At 42.2% G+C, this 26,122-nt stretch overlaps 2 protein-coding genes across 8 annotated transcripts in view; both read left to right on the forward strand.

Moving 5' to 3' along the window:
• Positions 1-518: 518 nt before the first annotated feature.
• On the forward strand, positions 519-3,022 carry LOC145439686 (uncharacterized). The gene has a single exon (XM_080317233.1). The coding sequence runs from the start codon at positions 786-788 to the stop codon at positions 2,535-2,537; it is 1,752 nt and encodes a 583-aa protein (XP_080173359.1). The 5' UTR covers positions 519-785; the 3' UTR covers positions 2,538-3,022.
• Positions 3,023-3,058: 36 nt separating this feature from the next.
• The window catches only part of LOC145439680 (calpain-7-like), a 32,849-nt gene continuing 9,785 nt past the window's right edge, over positions 3,059-26,122 (forward strand). Inside the window, exons 1-17 of one of the 7 annotated variants that reach the window (XM_080317220.1) lie at positions 3,059-3,184; positions 3,684-3,806; positions 3,910-4,059; positions 4,715-4,949; positions 5,586-5,695; positions 6,021-6,115; positions 7,475-7,687; positions 8,603-8,652; positions 9,332-9,522; positions 10,056-10,227; positions 10,291-10,409; positions 11,071-11,146; positions 11,207-11,384; positions 11,660-11,790; positions 13,123-13,340; positions 14,501-14,730; positions 15,725-17,685. In XM_080317220.1, coding sequence (XP_080173346.1) covers positions 3,083-3,184; positions 3,684-3,806; positions 3,910-4,059; positions 4,715-4,949; positions 5,586-5,695; positions 6,021-6,115; positions 7,475-7,687; positions 8,603-8,652; positions 9,332-9,522; positions 10,056-10,227; positions 10,291-10,409; positions 11,071-11,146; positions 11,207-11,384; positions 11,660-11,790; positions 13,123-13,340; positions 14,501-14,730; positions 15,725-15,869 — 2,538 coding nt within the window. In that variant the 5' untranslated portion in view covers positions 3,059-3,082 and the 3' untranslated portion in view covers positions 15,870-17,685. Of the gene's footprint in view, positions 3,185-3,683; positions 3,807-3,909; positions 4,060-4,714; positions 4,950-5,585; positions 5,696-6,020; positions 6,116-7,474; positions 7,688-8,602; positions 8,653-9,331; positions 9,523-10,055; positions 10,228-10,290; positions 10,410-11,070; positions 11,147-11,206; positions 11,385-11,659; positions 11,791-13,122; positions 13,341-14,500; positions 14,731-15,724; positions 18,791-19,534; positions 20,665-21,746; positions 21,935-22,047; positions 22,198-22,836; positions 22,937-25,521; positions 25,632-26,122 lie in introns of those variants that run through there. The other 6 variants (XM_080317221.1, XM_080317224.1, XM_080317222.1 and 3 more) reach the window with 6 other exon arrangements.

Consider the following 26,122-nt stretch of genomic DNA (forward strand, 5'->3'; position numbering starts at 1 on the left):
ATCCATATTCTAGACACACATTCATTACTGATACTTGCTGCATATGGAATAAGCCTCAACGTAGATGATAATGTTCGAAATCGCCGGCTCGTAAGAGTTTTAATAGCCGTAACAGTGCGGTGCCTCGATCCAGCAAGCAATGAGAGACCATGACCATCGTTGGCGCATTGCTCATGGAGTCCTTAACCTAGCATTTTGCCACGATAATAATGATAATATCAAAAATTCGAGAAATTTCGTATCTATTTATAAGCTTTTGTGAAGTTACATTTTTTGCCAACTTCGGTCCATAATTAGTACATCGAGAATGTGTAGTCGTGCCAAAGTGACAAAATGAAACAGTCATTCACAGGTTTAGACGATTCTATCCTATATTTTCACATTTACTCATACATATTATTGTAGAACTAGAAAGTAGAAACCCGACAACAGATGATACATCAGTTTTACTGTCGACGACTAGTAGGCATTTAATAACACCTCCAACTCATATGCGTCTATTTTTGTTAGTTTCGTTGTGTGAGTTGGACAAGCTAATTGTTTGTTTTTCTGGGTTTTCCTTCGGACCTTCTGCAGTTCCAACCTATTCAAGTAGATATGTGATATGCGTTTAGCAGGAAATGAAGTGGCGTCCTTTCAGTGATATTATTGTTTACCGGTATTCGTTTCAATTTATTCCTTAGCTATATACCACTATATACTATACGCCCATACGGTACGGTGCGATATACAGCCAATACAGGATTATCAATTATCGTCATATTATCGTAAAAAAATTCGCGAATATGCATATTGCTGTAGAAGGCTGCTGCCATGGAGCGTTGGACAGGATATATGAAACCCTGCAAAACATGGAGAAGCGTGACAATATCAAAATTGACCTTCTGCTGTGTTGCGGAGATTTTCAAGCAGTGCGCGACGAAGCAGACTTGAGCAGTATGGCAGTGCCTGACAAATACAAATCAATGGAAAGTTTCTGGCAGTACTACAACGGAACCAAAAAAGCTCCATACCTCACAATTTTCATTGGCGGAAACCACGAAGCTTCGAATCATCTTCAAGAATTACCGTACGGAGGGTGGGTCGCTCCAAATATTTACTACATGGGTTATGCCAATGTCATCAACTATAAAGGCATCAGAATCGGGGGTATATCCGGCATATTCAAATACCACGATTACAACAAGGGACATTTTGAAAAAGCCCCTTACGATAACTCGACGAAAAGAAGTGTTTACCACGTCCGCAGCTCTGAAGTATTCAAATTGAAGTTGCTTCAAAACCCAGTCGACATCATGATGTCACACGATTGGCCCAATGGAATTGTGCATTACGGAAATATTCCGTACTTGATACGACGCAAACCATTTTTTGAGGCAGACATTCAAAGAAATCGTCTCGGCAGCCCGCCGTTAATGGAATTATTACAACACATGAAACCAAAACATTGGTTTTCTGGTCATTTGCATGTTAAATTTACCGCGAAAGTGTGTCATGATCCACCCGCAGCCAGTCCAAGTCAACGCCCACCCCGTACCACAGACTTTCTTGCGCTCGATAAGTGCCTTCCGCGTAGAGACTTTCTACAAGTAATCCAAATAGACCCGCCTCAAAATTCTGTCAATTCTGGACTCCGTTATGACCCCGAGTGGTTGTCTGTTTTACAAGCGACCGATAACTTGCTGTCTGTGTCGAGAAGATTCGTAAATCTCCCCAATTTACTGGACAATAGCGATTTTTCTCAGCACAAAACCACTGCAGAACAAATCGAAAATGCGATGAAATTATTTAACGGTGACTTGAGCATTCCTCACAACTTCAAGTGCGACATATCGCCGTTGTATGATCCGCTAAACCACAACCGATACAAACCGGTCCAGTGCAGAACCAGCCATCAAACCGTCGAGTTCTGTAACAAGCTAAAAATCAACGACCCTCTCGCGATGGCTATTGCCGCTGAAGGCGGTGACTTGAGTCTGAGTTTCAATAGCAGCTCCTTTATGGAAGACGATGAGATTCCGAGCACTATTATAAGCGCAACGTCTATTAACGAAGACGAAATAGACCTTGATTCCGATGAAGATGATAATGATAATGGGAAAGAAAGTGAAGGAAATCGTGTTGAATCTGAAATAGCCGGAAATGGCAACGATAACATCAAAGCAAACGAGTCTGTATCTGTTCTAAGCGACGCGATGACACCTGGTGTGGCCGCAAAAAAAGGCCCCACGAGATTATCATTAAATCTCCCACCGCCTGTGTTTGGTGCGACTTCCACTCCAATTCGTATCGATACTGTGTCACACTCCGAATCCAACTCTTCGATCCCAATAGATTTTGAGAATACGCCAATTAAGCCACCCGCTAGACTCGAACATAAGAACGCTCTCTTGATGGGATTGCGCGGCAAAAGACTCAGCGATACAGATTCCGACACCACATCGGAGCAGAGCCCGAGCAATGTGAAAGTACAGAAAACTTTCAAAAGACGGAATGCGTCGCTGTATGTTTCTCAAGATGAGAGCGAAACTTCTTGAACGCATATTCGAAAAAGCTGCAATTCACTGCGCTTTACACTGAGTAAACTCTGCAGTTTCAGCTGTAGTTTTTTATCATAAGGATTGCTCTAGGTCCTGCTTCAACTCGATTGCAATTGGCAGAAGGATTTGTGGACATGATTGTCATGTCAAAGTATTGAATCCTATTATAAAACCTATTTGAGACGCACTGCCATGCAGTCATATTCCTACGTGCCATCATGATTCATGAATTGATAGTGCCGGTGATGATTTTAACGGCATTTAGTGTTTTGCATGGTAAATGCACTAATCTTAACTTGTCACTTTGACTTTGACGTTTTTCCCTGATTTTGCTATTTTGTGTTTAGTGTCCTGCCTTTTGAATAAAATACTATAAAGAATAAAATCAGCTCAAAACAGTTTGTACGATTGCGATACATGATTTTATAGGGTTATAGCTGTAAGTTCTGTGACTACCAAATCATCATTCCGCTTTTTTATAGCAGGATTTGTGGATTGCACTAGTAATAGCAATTTGCTAGTATAATTCAGGCCGATTGGGCATGGACCCTTCGGTCCTGGAACAAGATGGATCCAAGTTCGCCAAGTCTGCTATCGATATGGATTGTAATGGGCGATTCAAAGAGGCCATATTTTACTATAAAGTGAGTTCAGTATATATCAGTAGCAGTTGATATCCAAATGACACAATAATGAACTCCATGTCAATGCAACCACCGACCAGTATTCAAGTGAACGCTAATTGAGTCGATGATTTCTCATTTGAAAGTTGCTGCTAAAATTGGTGAACAATAATAGAGGACATTGCAAATTTAGGACAAAATGACTGACTCCTCATAACCAGTTTTCTTCACGTCACAGTACGGAAATTCCCTTTGCATCCGTTTGTCCTTGAGTCACAAAACATTAATTTGGATGAACAGGAAATTTGACAATCGTAGGCCAGGCCTATATGTAGACTTGTGTACGTTGTAGCATTATTCTGTTGATTTATTGTGTTGAAACCTGTGCAGTAAGCTCACTGTGTCTGCTAGGCTTGCAGTCGTTTTTTCACAATTAGAATTATTTTTTAAATGAAAGTTCCTGAAAATGCAGTCGACCCATAGGTTGGGAGCCACTGGTTAAGACATCTCAAATTTTCAGGAAGCGGCAGCGGCGCTGCGTAATGCAGCACTTGCCGGCTCGAAATTGGATTGCGCAGCTAAGGCCGATGAGTATATGAAACGGGTGGAGGAACTGGCACGTTGGCTGGAAGCTCAGAAGGAGGTAAAATCAAAAACCGGTAGCGACAGATCAGTGAATATTTTGAGTTCCATCCCTCTGTTCAATTGAGACTGCGTGTAACTGATTATACGACCTTCTTACACAGAGCGAAAGGAAGTCAGTCGTTTCGAAGAAGTCTCAAGATGAGCGGAGAGCCAAGTTTTTGTTCCTTCAGGCTTTGGAGCAAGATGAAAACGGAAATGAAGAAGAGGCGTTAGAACTGTATTTACAGTCGACGGAACTATGCCTCAAAGCGGTGAGTATTTCTCAGAATAGCGAATAAGAAGAGAGAACCAATGTAGGCACTCACCAGGCCCATAGATCTTATTTACGTCATATTTTTCTTTTTCTTGCAATGGAATGGATTATTAGTAAGTTCTGCAAATTTTATAATTGTCACTACATATTTGAGCTTCAAAGTGGAGTTTAAAGCCTTGAGGTGAGGAAGTCATCTTTCTGGCCAATCCAGTCAGAATCAATATCGATGGGTAAACATTGACGGACTTGTGTTTATTTGTTGGAATCTCCTATTTTGGATGTACCGTAGTCTACATTGACTCTGACTGACAGTAGACTTCGTCTCGTAAGGTTTTAGGCAGATTGGGGTTTAGAAATTTCGCAAAATCATCACCTTAAGACGGCGTATTCATGGAATCTATTTCCTGAAATGTGGAGTCAGAGTTTACCCAAACTTCCATGCATCGAGCTCCAAAATTTGTTGTACAATCCAATGAATTGAACAATTGGTTGTATCAGCTTCAGTTAAATCATTCAATTAGAATCTCAAACTGAAAACTTGAGCCAAACTCACCAGCTAGGTAGTTTCCGCGACTGAAGGAACGCGATATCGGCACCCAGTTCACCGTCGACCTGCAAACGTCTGACCCAGCAATATGTGTGTCGATTTCCAGCGGGAAGTCCCCGGTACCAGCCAGGAGTCGCGAAAAGAATTGGAGATTCTGGCGAAAAAAGCTCTGTCGCGAGCCGAAGAAATCAAAGGGACGTCGCAGGGCGATGACGATTTGGAAAAGAAACTGGCCTCGTTGCCGGATGTGTTTGACGCAAAACTGAAGCCAAAAACCGTGACGAAAAACTTTTCTGCCAAGCCGAAATCCCCGTTGCCGAAGAAAAGGCCTCTGGGACCTGGTATGAGTATTTTCTTTTTGGCTGTAAACATTGAACATATATCCACTCGAGCAGTGAGTTGTCTGTAAAAGTAGTCACTACCTTCGAGTCAAGTCATCTCGAGTCATTGCAGATTTTGACAGATACATGAAGGTGACTCGAGTCAAATCAAGTCACAATTCAAGTCAGTTGTTTTTTCGAAGTACGAGCCATGATTATGCTGGGGCGTAGCCAGCCGAGACAAAACGGGGACTGGCACCGGCTTCACTTTTCAAACCTGTGTAAACGACCTCAATGGGATGCGAAACCTACAAGTAATGTATCGTTAGTTTCAGAGCAGGGTAACCGAGCGTGTAGGCCTATATAGTCAAGAAGACAAGATAACCTTGGTGAAAAAATGAACCTGTTATGGTTACTTCCTTATAGAGTCCAGAACGTATACCTGGTGCGAATACGTACGTGCTATTCACTGGGACAGAGATGTCTTCGTTCAAACAAGCCATCAGTGACCGCTTTTTCTCAACTAATTCGATCGGTACGCAGAGTGTTTCACCATAAATACGCAGTTTGACCAGATCGGCTATTCAGTACTGCGATTCTGGCTGGTCGCAGCGCATTGGCACTTTCTGCTAATTTCGTCATCTTTCTCTTCGGCAGACTTGAGCCGCAACGAAAAGAGAACCGGTGGTGCCCCTGGCGCAAAACCAAGGCCGAAGCCTGCTCCGACAAAGTCCGCGGCGGGTGGCTATACCAAGGAAGAGATTGAGGTATTATCTTGAATAGCAATGGGACTCGTGAGAATGAGCTGTTTTTTACTCGTGGCTGGCGTTCTAAATGCAGGTTTCATAAAAGCAAGTAATAATTCAAGCAGAAATTATCGAAACAGCGAGGGCAGGATATTGAGTCATACAAAATAATCCTTACCTCACCCCTAACCCTGGCCAAGACACAAGCTAACCAACTCAAACCCTCAACCCAACCCTCAATCATCATTTAAATGCATTGTTTTTAAACGTGAGTGAAACTCCCATTTTTGGTTCGCCAAAATAGTTTTAATGCACAGTTATTACGAATCGATCACGTTTCTTGCAGGTACTGAAATCGACCTCGTCCATAAACGGACGGAAGTACGTGCCATTCATGGAATACGACGTCGGAGAAAGATTTGCCTTCCCAATGCCTTTTTGGTACGAAACACCTTTCTTCTACCGTCAATTTCACACAGTGATGTTGTTGTCGTGATTATTGCTAGTCGAGCGGAAGCGGGAGGAGGGGATTACCAATGGGATAGGTATAGGCAGGGTTGCCATCGACATGGACCCGAAAATAAGAACAGTCGAAAAATTAGATTGGCATTAAAAAGCATTTTCGTACATACTGTGTATTTATACGAGTCGCGGCATATCATTTTCCATACTTTCGCCAGAAACAATCTGCTCCAACAACTCCTTGTTATCAGAAAGTGCTTCATTGATCTCACGACCGCTCAGGTCTGGGTTTACCTTTACTCAGGGCCAAAACAATACTTCGTCACCCCCCCCCCCCAAAAAAAAAGCAATACGATGGTCATGGGCGCCCAAACTTCTTCACCTCGCTGTGATTGGATGCGTCAACCAATATGGGAAAAGGCTGTACACCAAGTTCAGACAAAATCATTTTTGAGTGTATGGAGCAAGACCTCCAGTAACAATGCTTGTAGTCTTGGTCCTGTCCGAAGCAAACTCCTTGCGATGTTAGAATCGGGGAATATTGCGATGTGCAATCGTTGGTGAGGAGTGATTGCTGGTTTTTGTCAGCATGGAATGCCCCAGGTATCCTCAGCAGCAGCTGACACACTTCTTGTGTTTTTGGGTATCAATGGAAGTTGAAATAGCGGTCTTTTTTCATATGGCCTCCAGGTCAATGTCACAATTGCAGATATTGCAACACAGATACCAGAGGAAAATGATCGAAGTTCTGTAGTTGTTGAAAATAAGATTAAATAAGGAGTCGAAGTCGAAAACAAGGACAAATCTTAGAAATAAGGACGGTATGGCAACCCTGGTTATAGGGTAATCGTAGTCGATTTGGTGATATTATAAGCACTCGGGGCTTACAATAACTCTCTTTGTAGAAATATCGGTCAATTCAGATATTGGTAGGACTCGTAATTAATTTGCTGGATTTAAGTTTGTTTTTCATTAGAATAACAAAAAAAATTGAATGTTCTGCCATGTGAAGAGCTTCTTGGAGGTACCGAACTTCAATACACAGTTGAAAAGTATATTCATATTGAAATAAAACGAATATTGTTGGCTGATATTCGTCGCCCACTATGGTCATCGAGTAAAAATAGTACGTGCATGACGAGCTATTGATTAAATGTATGATTGTTGATATACGATATTCTTTTGAATTCTCTACTGGTTGCTGACGATTACCCCTGACGAGTGTCAGCCAAAATATTCGGGTTCATTTCAGTATAAATATACTATTTAATTGTATATTGAAGTTCTGTACCTCCAAGAAGCTGATTAAATGTAGTAAACCAAGTGTTTCCTTTCCAGCGATGAAAGCGGCCTGCTGGAGCTTTCACAGAAGCAAAAGAAAAGCCTGAAGGACTGGATGCGTCCGAGCGAATTCGCCGAGGACCCCAAGATGATCATGGCCGTGTCCAGCTTCAGCATCAAACAGACTGTGGTCTCCGACTGTTCTTTCGTCGCGTCGCTAGCGATTAGCGCCGCTTACGAGAGGAGGTTCCGAAAAAAACTTATCACAAGGTGAGCGGCAATTTTTCAGGCAAGAGTAGAAATCATGAAGTTACTTCTTGAGAGCAACGGTCGAGCTCTGCTTATTTCTGATTCTTTAGACCAGGGGTGGCCAACCTTTTCGGCCAAGGGGCCACATGAGATTTACGAACCATTGCGCGGGCCACTTGAATGTTAATGACCTTTTTTTAGTCGTCCGATAGGAGCGAAATAAATTAGGTAAAGTTAAAAACAAGACTTATATTACTACGCTTTAACATTGATAACAATTATGTCATGAAAACTCTGTTTCCAACTGTGCAGTGAGCAGTCATCTCTCGGTCGCGCGGAGGTAATCAATGAATTTGATCAATATATATGTTACTTGCATATATTGGGGCCGCTTCTGTATACTACTGGGCTTATTTGGCAAGGACAGGATTATTCGGCGTTTAGACATAGCAATATCGAAGGTTTCGGTGTACATGCCTCTATCATTTTCTAAAAAGGTTTCATCCCCGACGATCTCACTGCTAGTGCACAAGCGAAGTCGCATGTTGGACGACACGTTATCTCCCAATTGCGAAGACAGGGGCTCCAATAATAAATGCAAGAAATCGAGTGACAATAAATCATGCGAAGTGCTAAGAAAAATTTCAAGTCAAATGAATCTGCTACGAAATATTCTACTTTATGGTCATATACGAAGATCTGCCATAACTGGGGCTGGCCCCCGGCTACGCCAATGTGTCGGAGATGATGTTTAAACCATCATCAAATTTCGCGGTCAAGCTAATCACATTTTGGTTGGACTTGCAATTCTACCTGATGTTATAACTAATTTCTAGAATTACATCGAGGGCCACACAAAACCTTGCACCTTCCGTTGGCCGCCCCTGCTTCAGACTCATAGAAAGATTTATTTTATCTATTTTTTTTACGTTTCAGCATCATTTATCCTCAAAACAAAAAGGGAGAGCCTGTCTACAATCCGTGCGGTAAGGCTATTACATTCATAATGCTTAATGTAGCGGCGTTGATATTTTGTTACGGTCATCTCAGGTTGTGCTCAAGTAGAATTGGCGTTTGCAATGCTGCTTAAGGAGAAGGGAAAGGTTTGTAGGTTATCAGGGGTGGACGCTGCTTTTGATTTTTGGAAGTTTTGAAACGTCTGGTTTTGTAGCAATTGCAAGAGGGCCGGTTTTGATTTTAGTCATCGAATTCCAGAACCGTTCTTTACCGTGTCTTGATGTGAATTCTTGCAGATCGTTTTGTCGCATTGACCGGCTTTGTGGAAAAAATAGTTAGGAATATCTGTCACTTCGACCATGTGCGAAAAACAACGTTTTGACTGGTTGAATGTGAAGTATTCTCTATATAGTGATACTGGATAATGGCGAAACTGAAATCTCTGCACACTACCTCAGTGCAAGTGTGAGTTCTGAAGTTGTCACTGAGATCAAATCAAAAGCCTTCGAGTTACAAGTCATTTCGAGTCGCCTCAAATTTTCGCTCGAGTCAAGTCAATTTATTTCGAAAGGTGTTAAGTCACGAGACAAGTCGCACTTTAAAAGTAACGGGATTATAATCTTTTTCAAATTCAAGTAAACTCCTTGAAAAAAGACGGCTCGAGCCATCGCGACATAGCACCTTGCACTACTGTCAATTCTGTTCCAGGCAAGTACATGGTGAAGTTGCATCTCAACGGGGTGCCGCGGAAAGTGATTATCGACGACCGTTTGCCTTGCGACAAGCGCGGCGAACTGCTGTGTTCGTACTCGTCGAACCGTAACGAACTGTGGGTGTCGCTGATCGAGAAGGCGTACATGAAAGTGATGGGCGGATACGATTTTCCAGGGTCAAATTCGGTAAGATTACCTTCAGACGTTGTGTGAAGTATCATTATAGACCAGGTTTGTAACCAAGTCACAAGGCTCCGAGTCGCAAGTGAATCTCACTTTTATAGTTTTGACTCGAGTCAAGTCGAGTCATTTTCAACTCACCGCCAAGTCAATTCTGAATCCAAGTCAGCGAGCAGAGGGTCGAGTCCAAGTCATTGTGTTTACTGCTCAGTTTCCGGTTAAAGTCTTGTTACACCCACTTTTTATAACAAATAACTAACATACTAATTTTCCTCACTTTTAGCAGTTTCTGGTCGCATTTTCGAGTACCAGCACCAATAGACGAAATCCCAATGGTGTGGGTACTTTACTATTCTTTGAAATTTCGATTAGAATGTCGGTCTTGGCCGTCTGGGTCTCGCGTCATATGACTTGGTTCGAGTCATGCGCAATGACCGAAGTCCAAGTCGAGTCAATGCACAGTTTGACTCGAGTCATCAGCGTGTCACGACTCGAGTCATTACAACCCTGTTACAGACTTCGGCATTTTCTCTTCCTAGAATATCGACTTGCACGCTTTGACCGGGTGGATCCCCGAGCGCCAGTCGTTGAGAGACGACAGTTTCGACAAGATTCGTTTCTTCGATAAAATCTTCGACAGGTTCCACCAGGGACACTGTCTCGCCACGATATCCACGGGACCCATGACCAAGGAGGAGGAAGACCGCACTGGTACTTCTTATTTGTCTAAAAAAAATCTGATTCTCCTGGTTATCGGTGGAGTGTTCTGCGCAGGTCTAGTCGCGACGCACGCCTACGCCGTTTTGGATATCCGAAAAGTGGATAACCTACGCATGCTGCAGCTCAAAAATCCCTGGAGCCATCTCAGGTGGAAGGGAAGGTTCGGGGCCCAGGTAAGGTGCTCTACATGTACAATAATCCGAGGTTGAAACTAGGTGAAAATATCCGTGGCGTCATGTATGCGTGGTGTTTTCAAAATGAATCCAGTTACTGTGATACTGGGATATTTCACCCAATTGCTATGACTATTCCACTAGTCGAAGGAGATGTCAACATATCCCAAAAATACGTTTTACAAAATAAACTCTTTGTCTTTTAGACTAGTTCCACTTCTATTTAACGGTACTTAACGTAAAACTACTCTTTTTTTCCTGTTAGATTTTGTGTTAAAGTAAGAACTAATTTTTGGATTGGTTTGCATCACTTATGCGAGCGTAATCGTCATGACAACAGTTCAAAATAGAAACCCGTGTAACGGTACGGTAACTGAATATAGTTATGATGTGTGCACCTGTTTGTTGTGTCGTCGGTCTTTTTTCTTTGCCGCAAGGGTGCATTTGTTGTTTGCGAAATTATCCTACCTTCGATTGTACAAGTATGCGACAACTCGACTACATTCTGCCCAAACTGCTTGACAACTTTTGAGTCCTCTCACTTTCTATTTGTACTTGAAATAGTTTTATTACATCTCGAAAATCTCTACTTCTAACATATGGAAGTTTGTGGCATCACTTATACTGGAGTAGCATTGCTGACTACGTGTATCATCTCCAGGACGACGAGCGGTGGACGCCCAAACTTCGCAAGGCCTTGAATTACGACAACAAGCTGGAGCAACAGTTTGACAATGGTGAGAGAACATTAGTGACCTTTATGGCTGTGTGGAAATGCAAGACAGATTATTTTGCAGGCGTCTTCTGGATTGACTACGATTCCGCGCTACACTTTTACGACACGCTCTACGTCAGCTGGGACCCGGAGCTGTTTTCCAAGCGCACGTCGTGTCACTATTCGTGGATGGCCCGCGACGGCCCCGACAAAGACGCATACTCGCTCGCCAATAACCCGCAGTTCTGTTTGGAAGTCACGTAATTTGAATAGCTAGCTTAAACGTGAACATCATGACTTGGAGACGCTTCTGGTACCTCTGAAGGCTCAATGAAGCGTTTCAAACAGATTACAATATGACACAAAGCATGACATATGACAAAACTATCTAAATAGTTTCCGATAACATGTGAAGCTTCAAGCTGTAGTGAATGTATACTTGCAACTGATATTGTTATGGAACCGGGTAATATAATGGCTAAGACTATGACTTTGTGTATGGGGAGGGGAGATCGACACGATTTATTCTACGCAGGAACCGAGTCCAGTCCGTGGTGTGGGTGGTGCTGACACGGCATATTACTGACAAGGACGACTTTGCCGAAAACAAGGAATTCATCACAATGCTGGTTTATAAAAACGGCGGGAAGAAAGTCTTTTATCCGCGTAAGTCAAGCTATTACCGAGTAGAAATTGGGAGATCTGTACTCAAGTAAGTTATTTTGAAAAATGAATTCTATTGAGGGGCTACATACTTTTGGCATTTGTCAGTCGCGATATTTTGGTGACTCGACTTGACTCGAGTCATTTTTTCGAATGCGTAAAATGACTCGACTTGTGCTCAAGTCATTGTTCTGCTGTGCACGACTCGAACCAAGTCATAGGATTAGAGAGTAGGACGGCCAAGACAGACATTTCATTGTAACTTCGAAGAATGGTAAGGTTACCGCATGATTGGTGTTTCGTCTATCAGTCCTGATACTTGGAAAATTGGGCCAGGACTGTTAGGACTGAGGAAAATCACTATATTTTAAATGTGAGACCTTGGTAGCTTTCACATCCTATTTTACGTCCACTTGCGAATGAATATAACTTTATTAGTTACATTAGCGCCTCTCCAAAAGCTTGTGTAGCTAATAGTGTTATATAAATTCGCAAGTGGACGTAAAATAGGATGTGAAAGCTACCAAGGTCTTACGTCTATATATATTGTCTGCTATCGGCGCAACAAAGAATTCAATTATAATATAAAATGCGAGTTATTCTATATCACTCGAGCAGAGTTGAAAAAAAGTGGGTTGAACCGGATTGAACGAAAAACTGAACAGTGAACATAATGACTTGGACTTGGACTCGGGCTTGACTCGGTGATGAATTGAAAATGACTCGACTTGACTTGAGTCGAAGCTATAAAACTGAGATTGACTTGTGACTCGAAACCTTGTGACCTGGTTACAAGCTTGTCACAAAATGACTGATGATGCTACAAATAGGTACAATCTTCGAAATTATATTCAGCAGTTGTTGTGAAGGCGGTTTCACATGTTGGATCTTAGAGCGATTTCTCAAAGAAAAGTGACGCCAACTCATCCCAAAACCGCTTTCTATTTTTCCAAATCCAAACTGTAGAAAGTGAGTAGTTTGGCTTGAACGACTCTTCAAGTAGGAGTGGAAGTAGACTAAAAACATATCCACTTGAGTAAGTTGTGCAAGTTAATGAAATTTACTTTACAAGTACTTCGTTACTGACCGCCTCTGCCAAGTAGGCTGCTTCTCAGACCTTTATTTTTCTACTTGTGCTTCGAGTAGTGTTGGCATGCCTTGAAAATCGCTACCTCCGCTAGAAAGTTTGTGGAAATGTAAGGCATTGCTTTCATTCTGTATTACTCGAACAGCAGTGATGGCTGGCTTTGGTTATTTGGTGAAATTTCATTGGAAACCTTGCTTTCGAGCATTGACCAGTGTTTTTAGATGTTCATTTTTCCGTTATTTCTGTAGATTCACCGCCGCCTTACATTGACGGGATTCGCATCAACAGTCCGCATTACTTGACGAAACTGCAAGTTCCAGCGATGCCCGCGTCAGAACCAAACCGATATACTTTGGTGGTGTCGCAGTACGAGAAGCACAAGAACATTCAATACACGATCCGTGCCTATTCGACGACCGAATTTTCGTTACGGAAAATCGCGAGCCCGTACAAGTTCTATCACAGGGTGAGACACGACTCGTCAATGCTACAAAGCTTAACGTATATTGGTTATTGGGCATATGTCAATTTCAGCCCGATTATTTTTGATCCATTTTGTAGTACGCTAGAAATAGAACATGAACAGATGTCCGTCACTGCTGATTTTGAATTGTAATCAAATAGAAAGTTAAACTCGAGTCAATTGCGACAATACGGACGAAAGTTTCGCTTACTGCATTATACAATTGAATAGTATATTCATATTGAAATGAACCCGAATATTTTCGGCTGACACTCGTCATTATATGAATAGGTGACCTGTAGTGGTGTACTATTTTACTGCAATGAACGTATTTCTAAAAGCGATATGCAAGCTTAGTACTGCCTGTCACCTATTCAGAGACTTTTCGTGTGCCCCATATCAATAGTTAACTCCCTAATGACAAGCATAAAATTATTATTGAAGTTTAAACCAATTTTGCGAAGCATGACATAACAAAGAAAATATTATATTAATGGGAATCAAAGTCTTCGAGTAACATAAATTATACTGCAAGGAATACAGTCCTGAAAGCATCACCAATTATATAGTCAGGCGGGGCCTACGATAACTTATCGCAGGCGGGTCAAGGTTGCCATTGACATGGATGGAAAACTAAGAATAACCAAACAAACCGCGAAATTAGTAAACTGATGACTAGAGAAAAACCCTATTTTTACATTTTTTCCCAGTGCTAATGTCACCTGTTCATGGTCTCTTTGGCCAGCTGACGGTTAAAATTTTCAAAAAACTCATCAATTTCTCGCTCTCCACTACATTGCCGAAAAAGCAGACAAAATGCGGACACAAGTCGAAAACAACGACAATATGTAGACTCTTGGAAGTACAGCACTTCCATATTTCGAGTGACACTCGTCAGGGGTTATTGTCAATTGTTTGTTGATATACAAAATTATTTTGAAATAATAGTTGCTGACGAGTGTCGGCCAAAAATATTCAAGCTTATTTCAATATGAATTAATCATTCAAGGTTAATGTAGTTTTATCAGGCGGTATGTCATCCTTGTATTTGGTACATAAGGAATATTTCAATATGATTGTGCAACAAACCCGATGGCAGCCCGCTGATTTTGTTACTGTAATGGTACTGTTATGTATTCATGAAGTCACACGTTCGTTTTCAGCTGAACGGCAGCTGGACGGAGGCTAATGCTGGTGGCTGCCTTAACCACAGGGATACGTATCACAAAAACCCCGTTTTTCGCGTCGACCTAAACGGCCAGACTGGCGGCACCGTACAGCTGCTCGTCGAGCTTAGGGGACATAAAACCTTCAGCGTCGGTTTCGACGTGACCTGCGTTGAAGCCAAGTCGGGCGACAAGCCCTTCAAGCAGGAAATGAGCGGCACGTTCAGGTGAGCAATGAGCATGACTGGCGACAGTGGGGTGTTTAGAGATGTAGGATGTAGATGTATCTTCGACCCAAATTCCACCACAGCGTGGGGTGCAAATCAGTCCATCAGCACTGTGTGGCACCAAATTTTGCTTTCACTTCCATTCCAATTGCTGACAACGAGTCAAATAAACGGGTCTTATGGGGAGATGTCCCGATAGTTGAGTCGGTGCTGTTTACCCCCTTTTTGTGCCGTCTCGGGGTTGTAGCCGAAAACCGAACTATAGAAATTGAACATGGAACGGCAACGACCGATTTTGCAGCTTCGTTCCGCTTCGCCGAGGCTGGAGTGGAGAATTGTTTTGCGTAAGCGACTGTAGGATTTCTGGCAATCCAAAAGCTATCTTCCCGAGCGCAGAAATTATTGAATCTGGTCTTGATCGAAAGCTACTGTTGCACCGATTCCGAAAATATAAATTAAAATAATGATCAGGCACTGATCCACCTAGGATCCGTCCTCCTAGTCTGAAATATCGGCATTGTTCGAACAATTGGAGAGTCGCAACGGGTCATTGTTATGGCCATTGTGTTGCGGTTACCCGATTGTTCTGAACAATGCCGATATTTCAGACTTGGAGGACGGATTCTAAGTGGATCAGTGCCTGATCATTATTTTAATTTACATTTTCGGAATCGGTGCAACAGTAGCTTTCGATCAAGACCAGATCCAATAATTTCTGCGCTAGGGAAGATAGCTTTTGGATTGCCAGAATTCCTACAGTCGCATACGCAAAGCAATTCTCCACTCCAGCCTCGGCGAAGCGGAACGAAGCTGCAAAATCGGTCGTTGCCGTTCCATGTTCAATTTCTATAACCGAACCCATTACACCTCTGGAAGTAGATGCGAAAGCGATATTCCGTACCAGCAAGTACCTTTCACCTGATTTGCACACTACGCTAAGGCGGAAATCGGCGAAATACGCGATTCTATGTTAACGGTTTGCTGTTAATTTCAGGTCCGGGTATTCGATGCTGGAGTTGAAAGTGCCTCCCGGGGTTTACAACATAGTCCCTTGCACATTCGCGGCCAACAGGATAGGCCCGTTTTTTCTTGACGTCTCTTCCTCCTTGGAGGGCACCAAGTTTGTCAAATTCAAATGAATCTCGTTTCTCTTTCGACCGCACTAAGTGCGGTTTCGCGTCTGCGGTTTTGGTCGTATCATGATTCGAGCAAGCTCGCGTTTCCACTGTGCTTCATTATGCACCCGGACTGATTTTAGCCTTAAAACTCGATTTGTATTTTAAACGGCTGCGCCGTTTGTCATTTTGTTGATAGATAAATATCTTCAACTGCAGTTGTGTAGTCACGCCTGAAATTCACGCCGGTCTCCGAGAGACGACACTTGTTTTCCCCGTAAAAACGCAATCCTATCATAAATGTATGTATATTGTCGAATACAGCTGGTCGGCTCAACCCGAAAAGTGAAAAGAAAACTTGATTTTGACATCGTGGCGTAACCGATGACACAATGTCTGTTTGTCGACGTGCGGTTGCGGGAATCGCCGTGTCTGATTGGCCTATGCCCGCCAATCTCTTCGATTCCGTACGTAAGTGATGAGTAGGGCAAGTTTTTGTTGCAGTTAAATCCGTGGAAAGTTGCATTTATTTTTGAAAAAAGTTGCAGAAGTTGCATTTTGACCACATTTTGTTCGGTCGACTAAAAAAAAAGGTCAATTTTCCGGCTCAGCTCCCGAAATACCCGTAAAAGCGTTACTTCGGTGCTGATTCATGGTGTTTCAGTCGAATTTGGCCGTGTATTTCACCAAAATCGAAAATACTTTCATGAAAAGTCGAGAAAGTTGCAAAACGTTGCACTATAAGATTCCTTCAAACAGGTTAAAACAGCATTCTACATATCTTACGAGTATTTAACCTGCCGGAAGCTGTAAAAAAAAGTTGCAAAAACTTGCCCTAGTGATGAGATGCAATGCTTCATGATCGAGCAACTGTAATATTTTCAGCTTTTCCCAATTCGCTAAGAATTAGAATTGCAGAGTTTGCAAAATCTTGGTAATTGAATCAAATTTATGATTAGACAGTAATGCAACAAAAGTTTAATTCAGTCAATATCAAGTCAGAGCTTATGCTCATGAGCATGGGAATGGCATTGTCTCTCTACACTGCCTGGCTCGTTTCGCACTATACAGCTATGCAGCATTTTCAGGAAAACCAGAAATTGGATAAGAATTAAAATTAGAGCGTAAAAACATTTCCGAAATTGATTGCTGGCATTTCGCCAGAATCATCTAGTAATTCTAGTTGTCCGTTCAAGTTTGCCATTTTGCGGCGACTGATACGCCGCGACGTGGTTATTGTTACGCCACAGGCACTGATTTCATCATAATGGATTCATGTCATCGCGTTGAGAAGTTTCCGGCCTCTCGAATTTTTGTCCTGGCCCCTGTTATGTTGGTACATCCCGATATTTCTTACCCCTTACATTCGAGATATCTGTGTGCGCTTGCAAAAGCCTAGAACGTAAGCAGGCTGTGCTACTACAAGTCGGCAGATCACGGATTGTGAGAAATATCGGTCTTGTGTAAATAACCAATAACCATAGTAGTCGAAACACCATGAATTCCAAAACTATGTAGGCCTACCCTACTGCTACTGATAACACTTTACATCTTTTATTGACTGAAATTCGTGACATGGCGTCATGCCATCTATTTTACTGGTAGATCGCATTCTTTCGACAGCGCGCGCGGACATACCAATCATGCGTCGCACTTGTGCGCTTTCAGTTGTTGGTTCCAGATTTCAGAGTGTTATAATGTCGCAGAGCGACACAAAGAATATCTACACGTTGTATTCCTTATTTTTTATTGTCCTTTTGGTGTTTCCCGTGTGTCAAAGTCTCTTTTGAAACATAATAACCGCTACTGTATTCTATCGTAATAAAATTGTGCCAATCAGTGTGACGGCTTATATTGCTGATTAGATTACTTAGGGTAGGGATATCTAAAACTCCGGGATGGGACACTATGTGCGTGGCGTCATACGCAGCGACCCGCAGCGGTCCCATTCATGTGTGATCAGTCCTGGATCTTTGTGTAGCTTCGTCGACTTTCTGAAAAAAAGTGTCCCGTCCCGGAGTTCTAGATATCCCTGCGCTTGCTATCATCAGGGCTGGGCAAAATCGAGTACCTAACTGATTCGATTCTGAATCACGTATTACGCTTCGAGTCGAGTATCACTCAGTATGACGTCACAACAGAGTGTACCATGTCAAAATTCAAATATGTACCTTTTATGCCACCACAAAGCCTGCTATCCGTCACATTAAAAGTATACTTTGGTATTTTTCGACCATATAGATTTCATTGCACTTCTTGACAATGTGGGATGATCACGAGTTCGGAAATGTGTTATTTACAGTAACGTTCGTAGCTTTGTACTGAGTCTCCTATGCTGCGACACGGCCAATCATGGTTTCAAGGCTTTCTCAGTGGAAAATAGTATCAAAACTATAATTCTCGTTGATAAATCAACCTTAAGCAGTTGCGAGGAGCGTATAATTTCAGTACTCGAGAAAATTGTCTTTTACTACTCGGTTCGAATCATTGAAATTTATACTCGATTCAGATTCGAGTACTCGAATCATTGTGCGCAGCCCTAGCTATCATGAATTGATAGTCCCGGTGACGATTTTAGTGACTTTTATGTTCAATCGAGAATTAGTGTTTTCATGGTAAATGCTATTTACTATTTTGTGTTTAGTGACCGTGATGCCTTTTGAATAAAATACTGTAAAGAATAAAATCAGCTCAAGACGGTTCGTACAATTGCGATACATGATTTTATAGGGTTTTAGTTGCACGTTATGTGATCACCAAATCATCATTCCACTTTTTTATAGCAGGTTCTGTTGTTTACACTGGTAATAATAATCTGTTAGTACATCTCAGGCCGACTGGGAATGGACCCTTCGGTCCTGGAACGAGATGGATTGAAGTTTGCCAAGTCTGCCATTGATATGGATGGTAAGGGGCGATACAAAGAGGCCATACTTTCCTACAAAGTGAGTTACAATATGGATCAGTTGCAGTTGATATCTAAATGACAGAAGAACGGAATCCATGTTGATGACCAGTATTTAAGTGAGCACGCCACTAACTGAGTCAATGATTTCTCATTTGAAAGTTGCTGCTAAGTTGGTGAGCAATACTATAGGACGCTTTGTAAATTTCGAACGAAATGACTTACTGCTCGTAACCAGTTTCCTTGATGTCACAGTGTGGGAATCAATGTTGCCTTAAATTTTTCACGAGTCTGGGCGCACTCACCAACTCGCTGCGAGGACCCTTGGACAACCCCAAGGTCATCACTTCGGAATTTTTGTGCACAGCTTAGATTGTCTGTGCGCAGAGACCGTGTCAGCACTGCGCAATTGTTCAAAAATTGTTTTTTCCAAATTTCACTCGCTTAGTGATAAAATTGTCAGGTGGCCTAAAAAACGCTACACACTAATTTTAGGTCAATTCCGACCAGTACAGGCCGTACAATCTTAAATTGGAATTTCGACCATTTTTGAATTGATAGCATTTACGGTGGCAAATTTCGACACTCGATATGATCAAACATCGTGTTTCAGGCTTGCCACCGTAAATGTTTTTTTTTCACATATTTACATCTTGATACTGACCTGTGATAGCGCTGAGATAATGAAATTGCTTAAACTGATTTGCTGGAAATGAGCCAAGGAAATTGAAAAGTCTCGTTTAAACTAGGGTGGTACATTAGCAACTAAAATACTTATAAGGCTGAAATCTTGCTCCACGAAGACAATATGAACTGACGCATAGGTAAAATACAGCAAAAGATATTTCCCAGGTTAATATCGATACCCGAAAGTATCTTTTGTAGTGCCGATGTAGATTTGACAACGTTGTGGATGTTTTCTTCGCAATGCGTTATGATATTGGCTTTTCACGACTCCTATATACCTCTACAAGGCGAATTAAGAATGCCGGGGCGTTATTTTCGAATTTTAGCGGATCTGCATCATCATAGGGCATTTATATGTAACGTAGTGAACTCGCGCCAATGAACAATGGGATGTTTGAGGTATGTCATGTAACCAGTTGGTTGATAATAATGATGACATATCTTCCTCATACCAATAAATCTTCTGAAAATTTCATATCATTCTCGAGATTTGGTGGTGAGAAAAGACCCGACGAAAGAAAGCACTCGCAAGGAATGGTTAGAGCTAGTACGAGCCGCGGCATATAGATCGGCATTGAAAATGAACCGAGGTGGACCGCAACTGCGCGTCGTTCGGCATCTTATATGTTCATTACATCGCATTGTACATTGTGTGTGTCTTGATCGGATGAAACTATACTCTCCTGATTATTGATTATTGTCTTTACCATACAGTTGTCTTTAGCCTAGTAATACGGCAATGCGCTTTCTTGCACCTAAGTGACGAAATTTGCCACCGTAAATACTATAAATTTAAAAATGGTCGAAATTTCAATTCAGGATTGTACGGCCTTACTGGTAGGAATTGACTGAAATTTGGTGTGTTGCGTTTTTTTAGGCAACCTGACACTTTTATCCCCAAGCGAGTGAAATTTAAAAAAAAAGTTATTTCTGAACAACCACACTGCGCAAATGCGCACATGCGCACCTGCGCAGCTTAGAGGGAACATTGTCGGGGATTCCCTTGTCCCGAGTCACAACAAATTTATTTGGATGAACTGTAAATTTGACTATCGTAAATCAGGCTCACGTGATGACTTTTATATGAAGACTTGTGTGTATACTGTAGCACGATTCTGTTGATTTATCGCGGTGAAACCTGCGCAATAAGCTCATCATGTCTGCTAGCAGTTGTAGGATTACGAACGTATTTTTTTTGTAATTTGGATTTTTTCTCATGTAGGCCAAGTGCCGGAAAATGGGCACTTCTTCGATAGTAGGTAGACATCGAAAAGTGTTCACCATGATCACCAATAATTGTTTCTCATGAACACGAATAAAAATTTATAAACGTCAAAATGAATTGTTGTTTTTGTGTCTTTGGAGAGACGGATATTAGGGTCGGGTTGGGGGGGGGGGGGGGGTATTAGGATTGGGGAAAGAGGGATATTAGGGCTTGGGAGGGGATGTTAGGCTTAGGGGAAATTAGGGTTATGGGAGGGGGTATATTATGGTTTGGGAAAAAGGGATATTAAGGTTTGAGGAAAGGGGGGTTGGATGTGGGTTAGGGTCAAAGTTGGGGTTAGGTATCCCAAGATTAGGAAGGGGGATATTAGGGTTGTGGGAGGGGGATGTTGGGGTTAGGGTATATTAGCGCTGTGGGAGAGGGGATATTAGGGTTGGGTGAAAGGGAGATTGGAGATGGGTTAAACCCCGGTTAGGGGTAATCTAACCCTAACCCAACGTTGAACCTAACCCACCTCCAACCCTAATATCTCCCTCCCGCAACCCTAATATCCCCCTAATACCGCCCCTCCCACAACCCTAATATCCCCTCCCATAACTTTAATATCCTCCCCTCCCGCAACCCTAATATCCCGCCACCACAACCCCTAACCCTAATATCCCCGCAACCCTAGTATCCCCCTAACCCCAACCCTAATATCCCCTCCCGTAACTTTAATATCCCCCACTCCCGCAACCCTAATATCCTGCCTCCCACAACCCCTAACCCTAATATCTCCCTCCCGCAACCCTAATATCCCCCTAACCCAGCCCTAATATCCCCCTCCCACAACCATTATATCCCCCTAACCCCAACCCTAATATTCCCCCTCCCACAACCCTAATATCCCCCTAACCCCAAGTCCCCAACCCTAATATCCCCCTCCCACCCTAATCTTGGGATACCCTAAACCCAACTTTGACCCTAACCCTCTCCAAACGCAAAAACAATATCTTTTGACGTTTATAAATTTTTGTTCGTGTTCATGGAAAACATTCATTGGTGATCATGGTGAACACTTTTCGATGTCTACCTACTATCGAAGAAGTGCCGGAAAATGTGGCTACCAATAGGTTAGAAGCCGCTGGTTTAGATATCTCAAATTTTTAGAAATCCACAGAGGCGTTGCGCAATGCAGCACTTGCTGGCTCGAAATTGGATTGCGCGGCTAAGGCCGATGAGTATATGAAACGGGTGGAGGAGCTGGAACGTTGGCTGGAAGCTCAGAAGGAGGTAAAATCAAAAACCGGTAGAAATAGAGTAGGTAACGGTAGTGATTATTTTCACTTCGACCCCCTTATTCAATTGAGATTACATGTAACTGATTATGCGACATTTTTATACAGAGCGAAAGGAAGTCAGTCGTTGGGAAGAAGTCCCAAGATGAGCGGAGAGCCAAGTTTTTGTTCCTTCAGGCTTTGGAGCAAGATGAAAACGTAAATAAAGAAGAGGTGTTGGAACTGTATTTACAGTCGGCGGAACTATGCCTCAAAGCGGTGAGTATTTCTTAGAGTTGTGAATGTCGGTCAAGACGTGAGAAAACCAATATATGCACTCATCAGTCGGGCTTAAAGATCTTATTGACGTTGTTTCCCTTATCACAATCAATTGTTGTCAATATATGCTAATTCTTAAATTGTCACATGGTACTTGGGTTTCATAGTGGAGTTTAAAACGTTGAGTTTCATTAGCAAGTTTCATTTCTGACCAATCTGGTCTGAGTCAATATCGACGGGTAAACACCCACTGACGTGTGTTTAATTGTTGGAATCTCCTGTTCTGGATGTAGTCTAACATTGAATTTGACTGGGAGGCTTCGTCACGAAAGGTTTCAGGGGTACTGGGGTTAGGAAACTTCCTCAAATGTTCACGGTGTATTCATGGAATCTAGTTCCTGAAATGCTGAGTCAAAATTTACCCAAACTACCGCGGAGCCAGCTCCAAAATTTCCTGTACCTTCAATGATCCAAGAAATTGAACAATTCCGTGTATTTGCTGCAGTTGAATGATTCAATTAGAATCGTAAACTGACAACTTGAGCCAAACTTACCAGCTGGGTAGTTTCCGCGGCTGCGAGAATGCAATATCAGTAGCCGGCTTACTGTGGGCCTGCAAATGTCTGACTCAGCAATTAGTGTGTTGATTTTCAGCAGGAAGTCCCCGGTACAAGCCAAGAGTCGCGAAAAGAATTGGAGATTCTGGCGAAAAAAGCTCTGTCGCGAGCCGAAGAAATAAGTAAGTTTGAAGCAACAATTGCGATTTGCAGACATGGCAGAGGTGAAACGGCGAATAATTGTGAACCTGTAGAACTAAGTATATATCCGAGAAATATGTAGTCCAGTGGTCGGGAACCTATGGCTCGCGAGCCATATATGGCTCTTTTGGGTATAAGATATGGCTCTTTGCCAAATATTTATTTTTGTACTGAATTGATCAATATTGCAGCGACTTGTTGGTAAATCTTCATCGAGGCCAGAATAATTATTCTTGTGGCAGCATAAACATGTCTTTGAGAGGTAAAGACAACGCCGTCTTTAGGTTTAGGGGCTCGTACCCCCCCTTTTCAAAATCATCAAATTTAATTTACTGTCACGCCGGCGGCCAATATCACTCGCAAATTCTATGTACCTGGCTCGAAATCTGGAATTGTGCGATACGTTGATTAATCAAAGAGCATAGCAGACATGCCGACGCCCATTTCAAAACGCAGTTTTCAAATACACATTGTCTTCCTGATCTACGACGCGAAATAAACTGCTGTGGATGTGAAATTCACAATTACAAACAACGCAGTATAGCTATCCACGTTCTTGATTGGTAAGTATAGCTCTGTGTAGTACCGACGATCAAATTTATGCGTGTAGCGCAACGTTATGTTACCACCGAATACTTCGAGAATTGAGAAGTCGATAAGTATTTAGATTTTCGGGATCGGTGTGAAAGTCACATTTCATTAACATAGGTTATAATAAATTCTAAGCTACTTACGATGAATTGCGTTATTAATGTTGAGGCTTGGCCCGTCTGTGCTTTAACTCTCGTTTCGAGCTTTATTTACGAACATAAATACCAGTTTTACATAGAAAATATGGCGCACACGAAGAATCCCATGTAGTGAGTTCGAATTAGTGCTACAATGACGTCACGAATTTTCAATTGTGACGTAACAGTTGATTGACATCTATGGCTCTTTGGGAGTCGAGATGAAGAAAAATAGGGCCAATATGGCTCTTCGGACAAAAAGGTTCCCGACCACTGATGTAGTCTGATATGCTTTCTCGGAGTCCTCCTGCTATTCTGTGTGCAGGTAAAGTATTAGTCTTTGCAAAACTGGTCCAGCACCACCATGTGAGATGGATGCTGGACACAATCCTGTATGTTCAGAAGATGATATGTGGACTGACCAAGTAGCTTACATTGGAACTCTGAAGAAGTGTAACTACCGCAATATGTCAATGCGTTTTTCGATCCATGTCTGGTTTGATTCAAGCATTAGTCGTGATGCAGCCAGTAATGATCTATGATTCATTCGGGACATGCTAAGCTATACAATCAAACTGTAGCTTTGCTGGTCCTACCACCATAGTCTGTGCTTACCTTCAGATCTCTTTCTGCGGTACGACTGATGACTTTGACAGCACTTACGGGTAGATTCATTATGCTGTAAGAATCTGACAAGTACCACGCATAAACGGCCGATCCTGCCCATCCTTAAACCATGCAGGACTTTATTTATCTACCACGACAAGAACCTAATAAGATCAGACAAAGTAGTGTCATTGTTAAGCTTCATATTTGTCTTCAATGATGGTACATCCCTTCTGAAACTATAAATTCGTACGCCACTTGCATTAGCCCGTTGCAATATTTCTTCGCATGTTTTTGTGGTTTATCCGGGTGAAAACAAGGCATACAGACTACAACGGTTACCTTCACAATAATAAGCCAGTCATGTTTTAAACGTTTTTGTGAAGCAGCTATCCTTTGTCAGTTATGTATTTCGTTACTCATCATATTCTGTATTATCCCTAAATCATCATCTGCGGATCAACCTACAATGCGCTTACAGATTCACGGCCGTTAGCAGACTCCTTGAACAGCTGATCACCAAGCCGCCACTGTCATATCAGCCTGATTTCAAACACCTTGCAGCCCAGGTGGAGACGCGTAGTATTACCACACAATAATCAACTTCATTCGATAGCCTGTATTTCATTGTGACATCATAAATTCGTGTTTTTGTGTTGTTGCTCTTTTGAAGCTGAAATTTGCGATATTCGGCTTGCGCATGAAGCAGGTCTGCCCACCCCTGTGATAGAACAATGTAGGCTCAGTAAGTCAGTAAAGCGCACGGTCATTGAATGGTTGGTCGCCGTCACAGGTCACACCAGTGTATCGCGAACAACCCGAACATATGCAAGATACAGTTATTTTTATCGACACCAATTACTTGACGACTTGAAATTGACTCGTAAATATTGCTCAGAGTCAATTCGCATTTCTGAAACATCGAGTCAAGTCATTTTAGAAAAGTCACTCGAGTCAATTCAAGTCATACGAAAAAGGTGACTTGGGTCATTCCCTGTTTAGTCACAAAGATATATTGTAAATCTGAAAGTAGCCGCCTCAGATGAACTGCTGAATGTGTGCAACCGCGTCAACTAAATCTACTGTTAGAAATAGCTACCTCTACTTGTAACTAAGTAGAAATTTGTGGCGCCGTACTACTTTGACTAGATCTGCTATTCGGTACTTTTGATTCTGGCTGGTCGCCGTGCATTGACATTTTCTGCAGATTGGGACATCGTTCTTTTCGACAGACTTGAGCATCAACGAGAAGAGAACCGGCGGCACCCCTGGTGCAAAGCTAAGGCCGAAGCCTGCTTCAACGAAGTCCAAGGCGGGTGGCTATACCGAGGAAGAGATTGAGGTATAATCACGAATGTCAGTGGGATTCGTCAGAATGAGCTGTGTGTTACTAGTGACGTTCGTTCAAAATGCGAGTCTCATAATAGCAAGTAATTCAAGCAGTAATTATCAAAACAGCAAGTGCAGAATAGCAGATGATATGATAATGAGTCATACAAAGGAGGGGGGAGGTACAAGCTAACCTAATTCAAACCTTTACCCAAGCTCAACCTAACCTTGAATCGTTATTTTAAATGCATTGTTATTAAACATTGTTATTGAAACTCACATTTTTGATTCGTCAAAATAGTTCTAATGCACAGTTATTACTAGGGCGGTTTTTTTGACCTAAAAACGGAAGATTTTGACATTTTGTGACCTTAAAAATCTCAATTTTGACCAAATTTGATCTAACGTATGCAAATTAGGTTTTTCTCACATACTCTCAGAAGTGTACTACTCGTCTTCATTTCTTGTTGGAACTGTCTGTCCTTACGAAGTAGTTTGGCCTCA

Source organism: Botryllus schlosseri, chromosome 5 (genome assembly GCF_051294905.1).
Source record: "Botryllus schlosseri isolate E-star chromosome 5, Bs_hap1, whole genome shotgun sequence".
NCBI classification, from domain to species: Eukaryota; Metazoa; Chordata; class Ascidiacea; order Stolidobranchia; family Styelidae; genus Botryllus; species Botryllus schlosseri.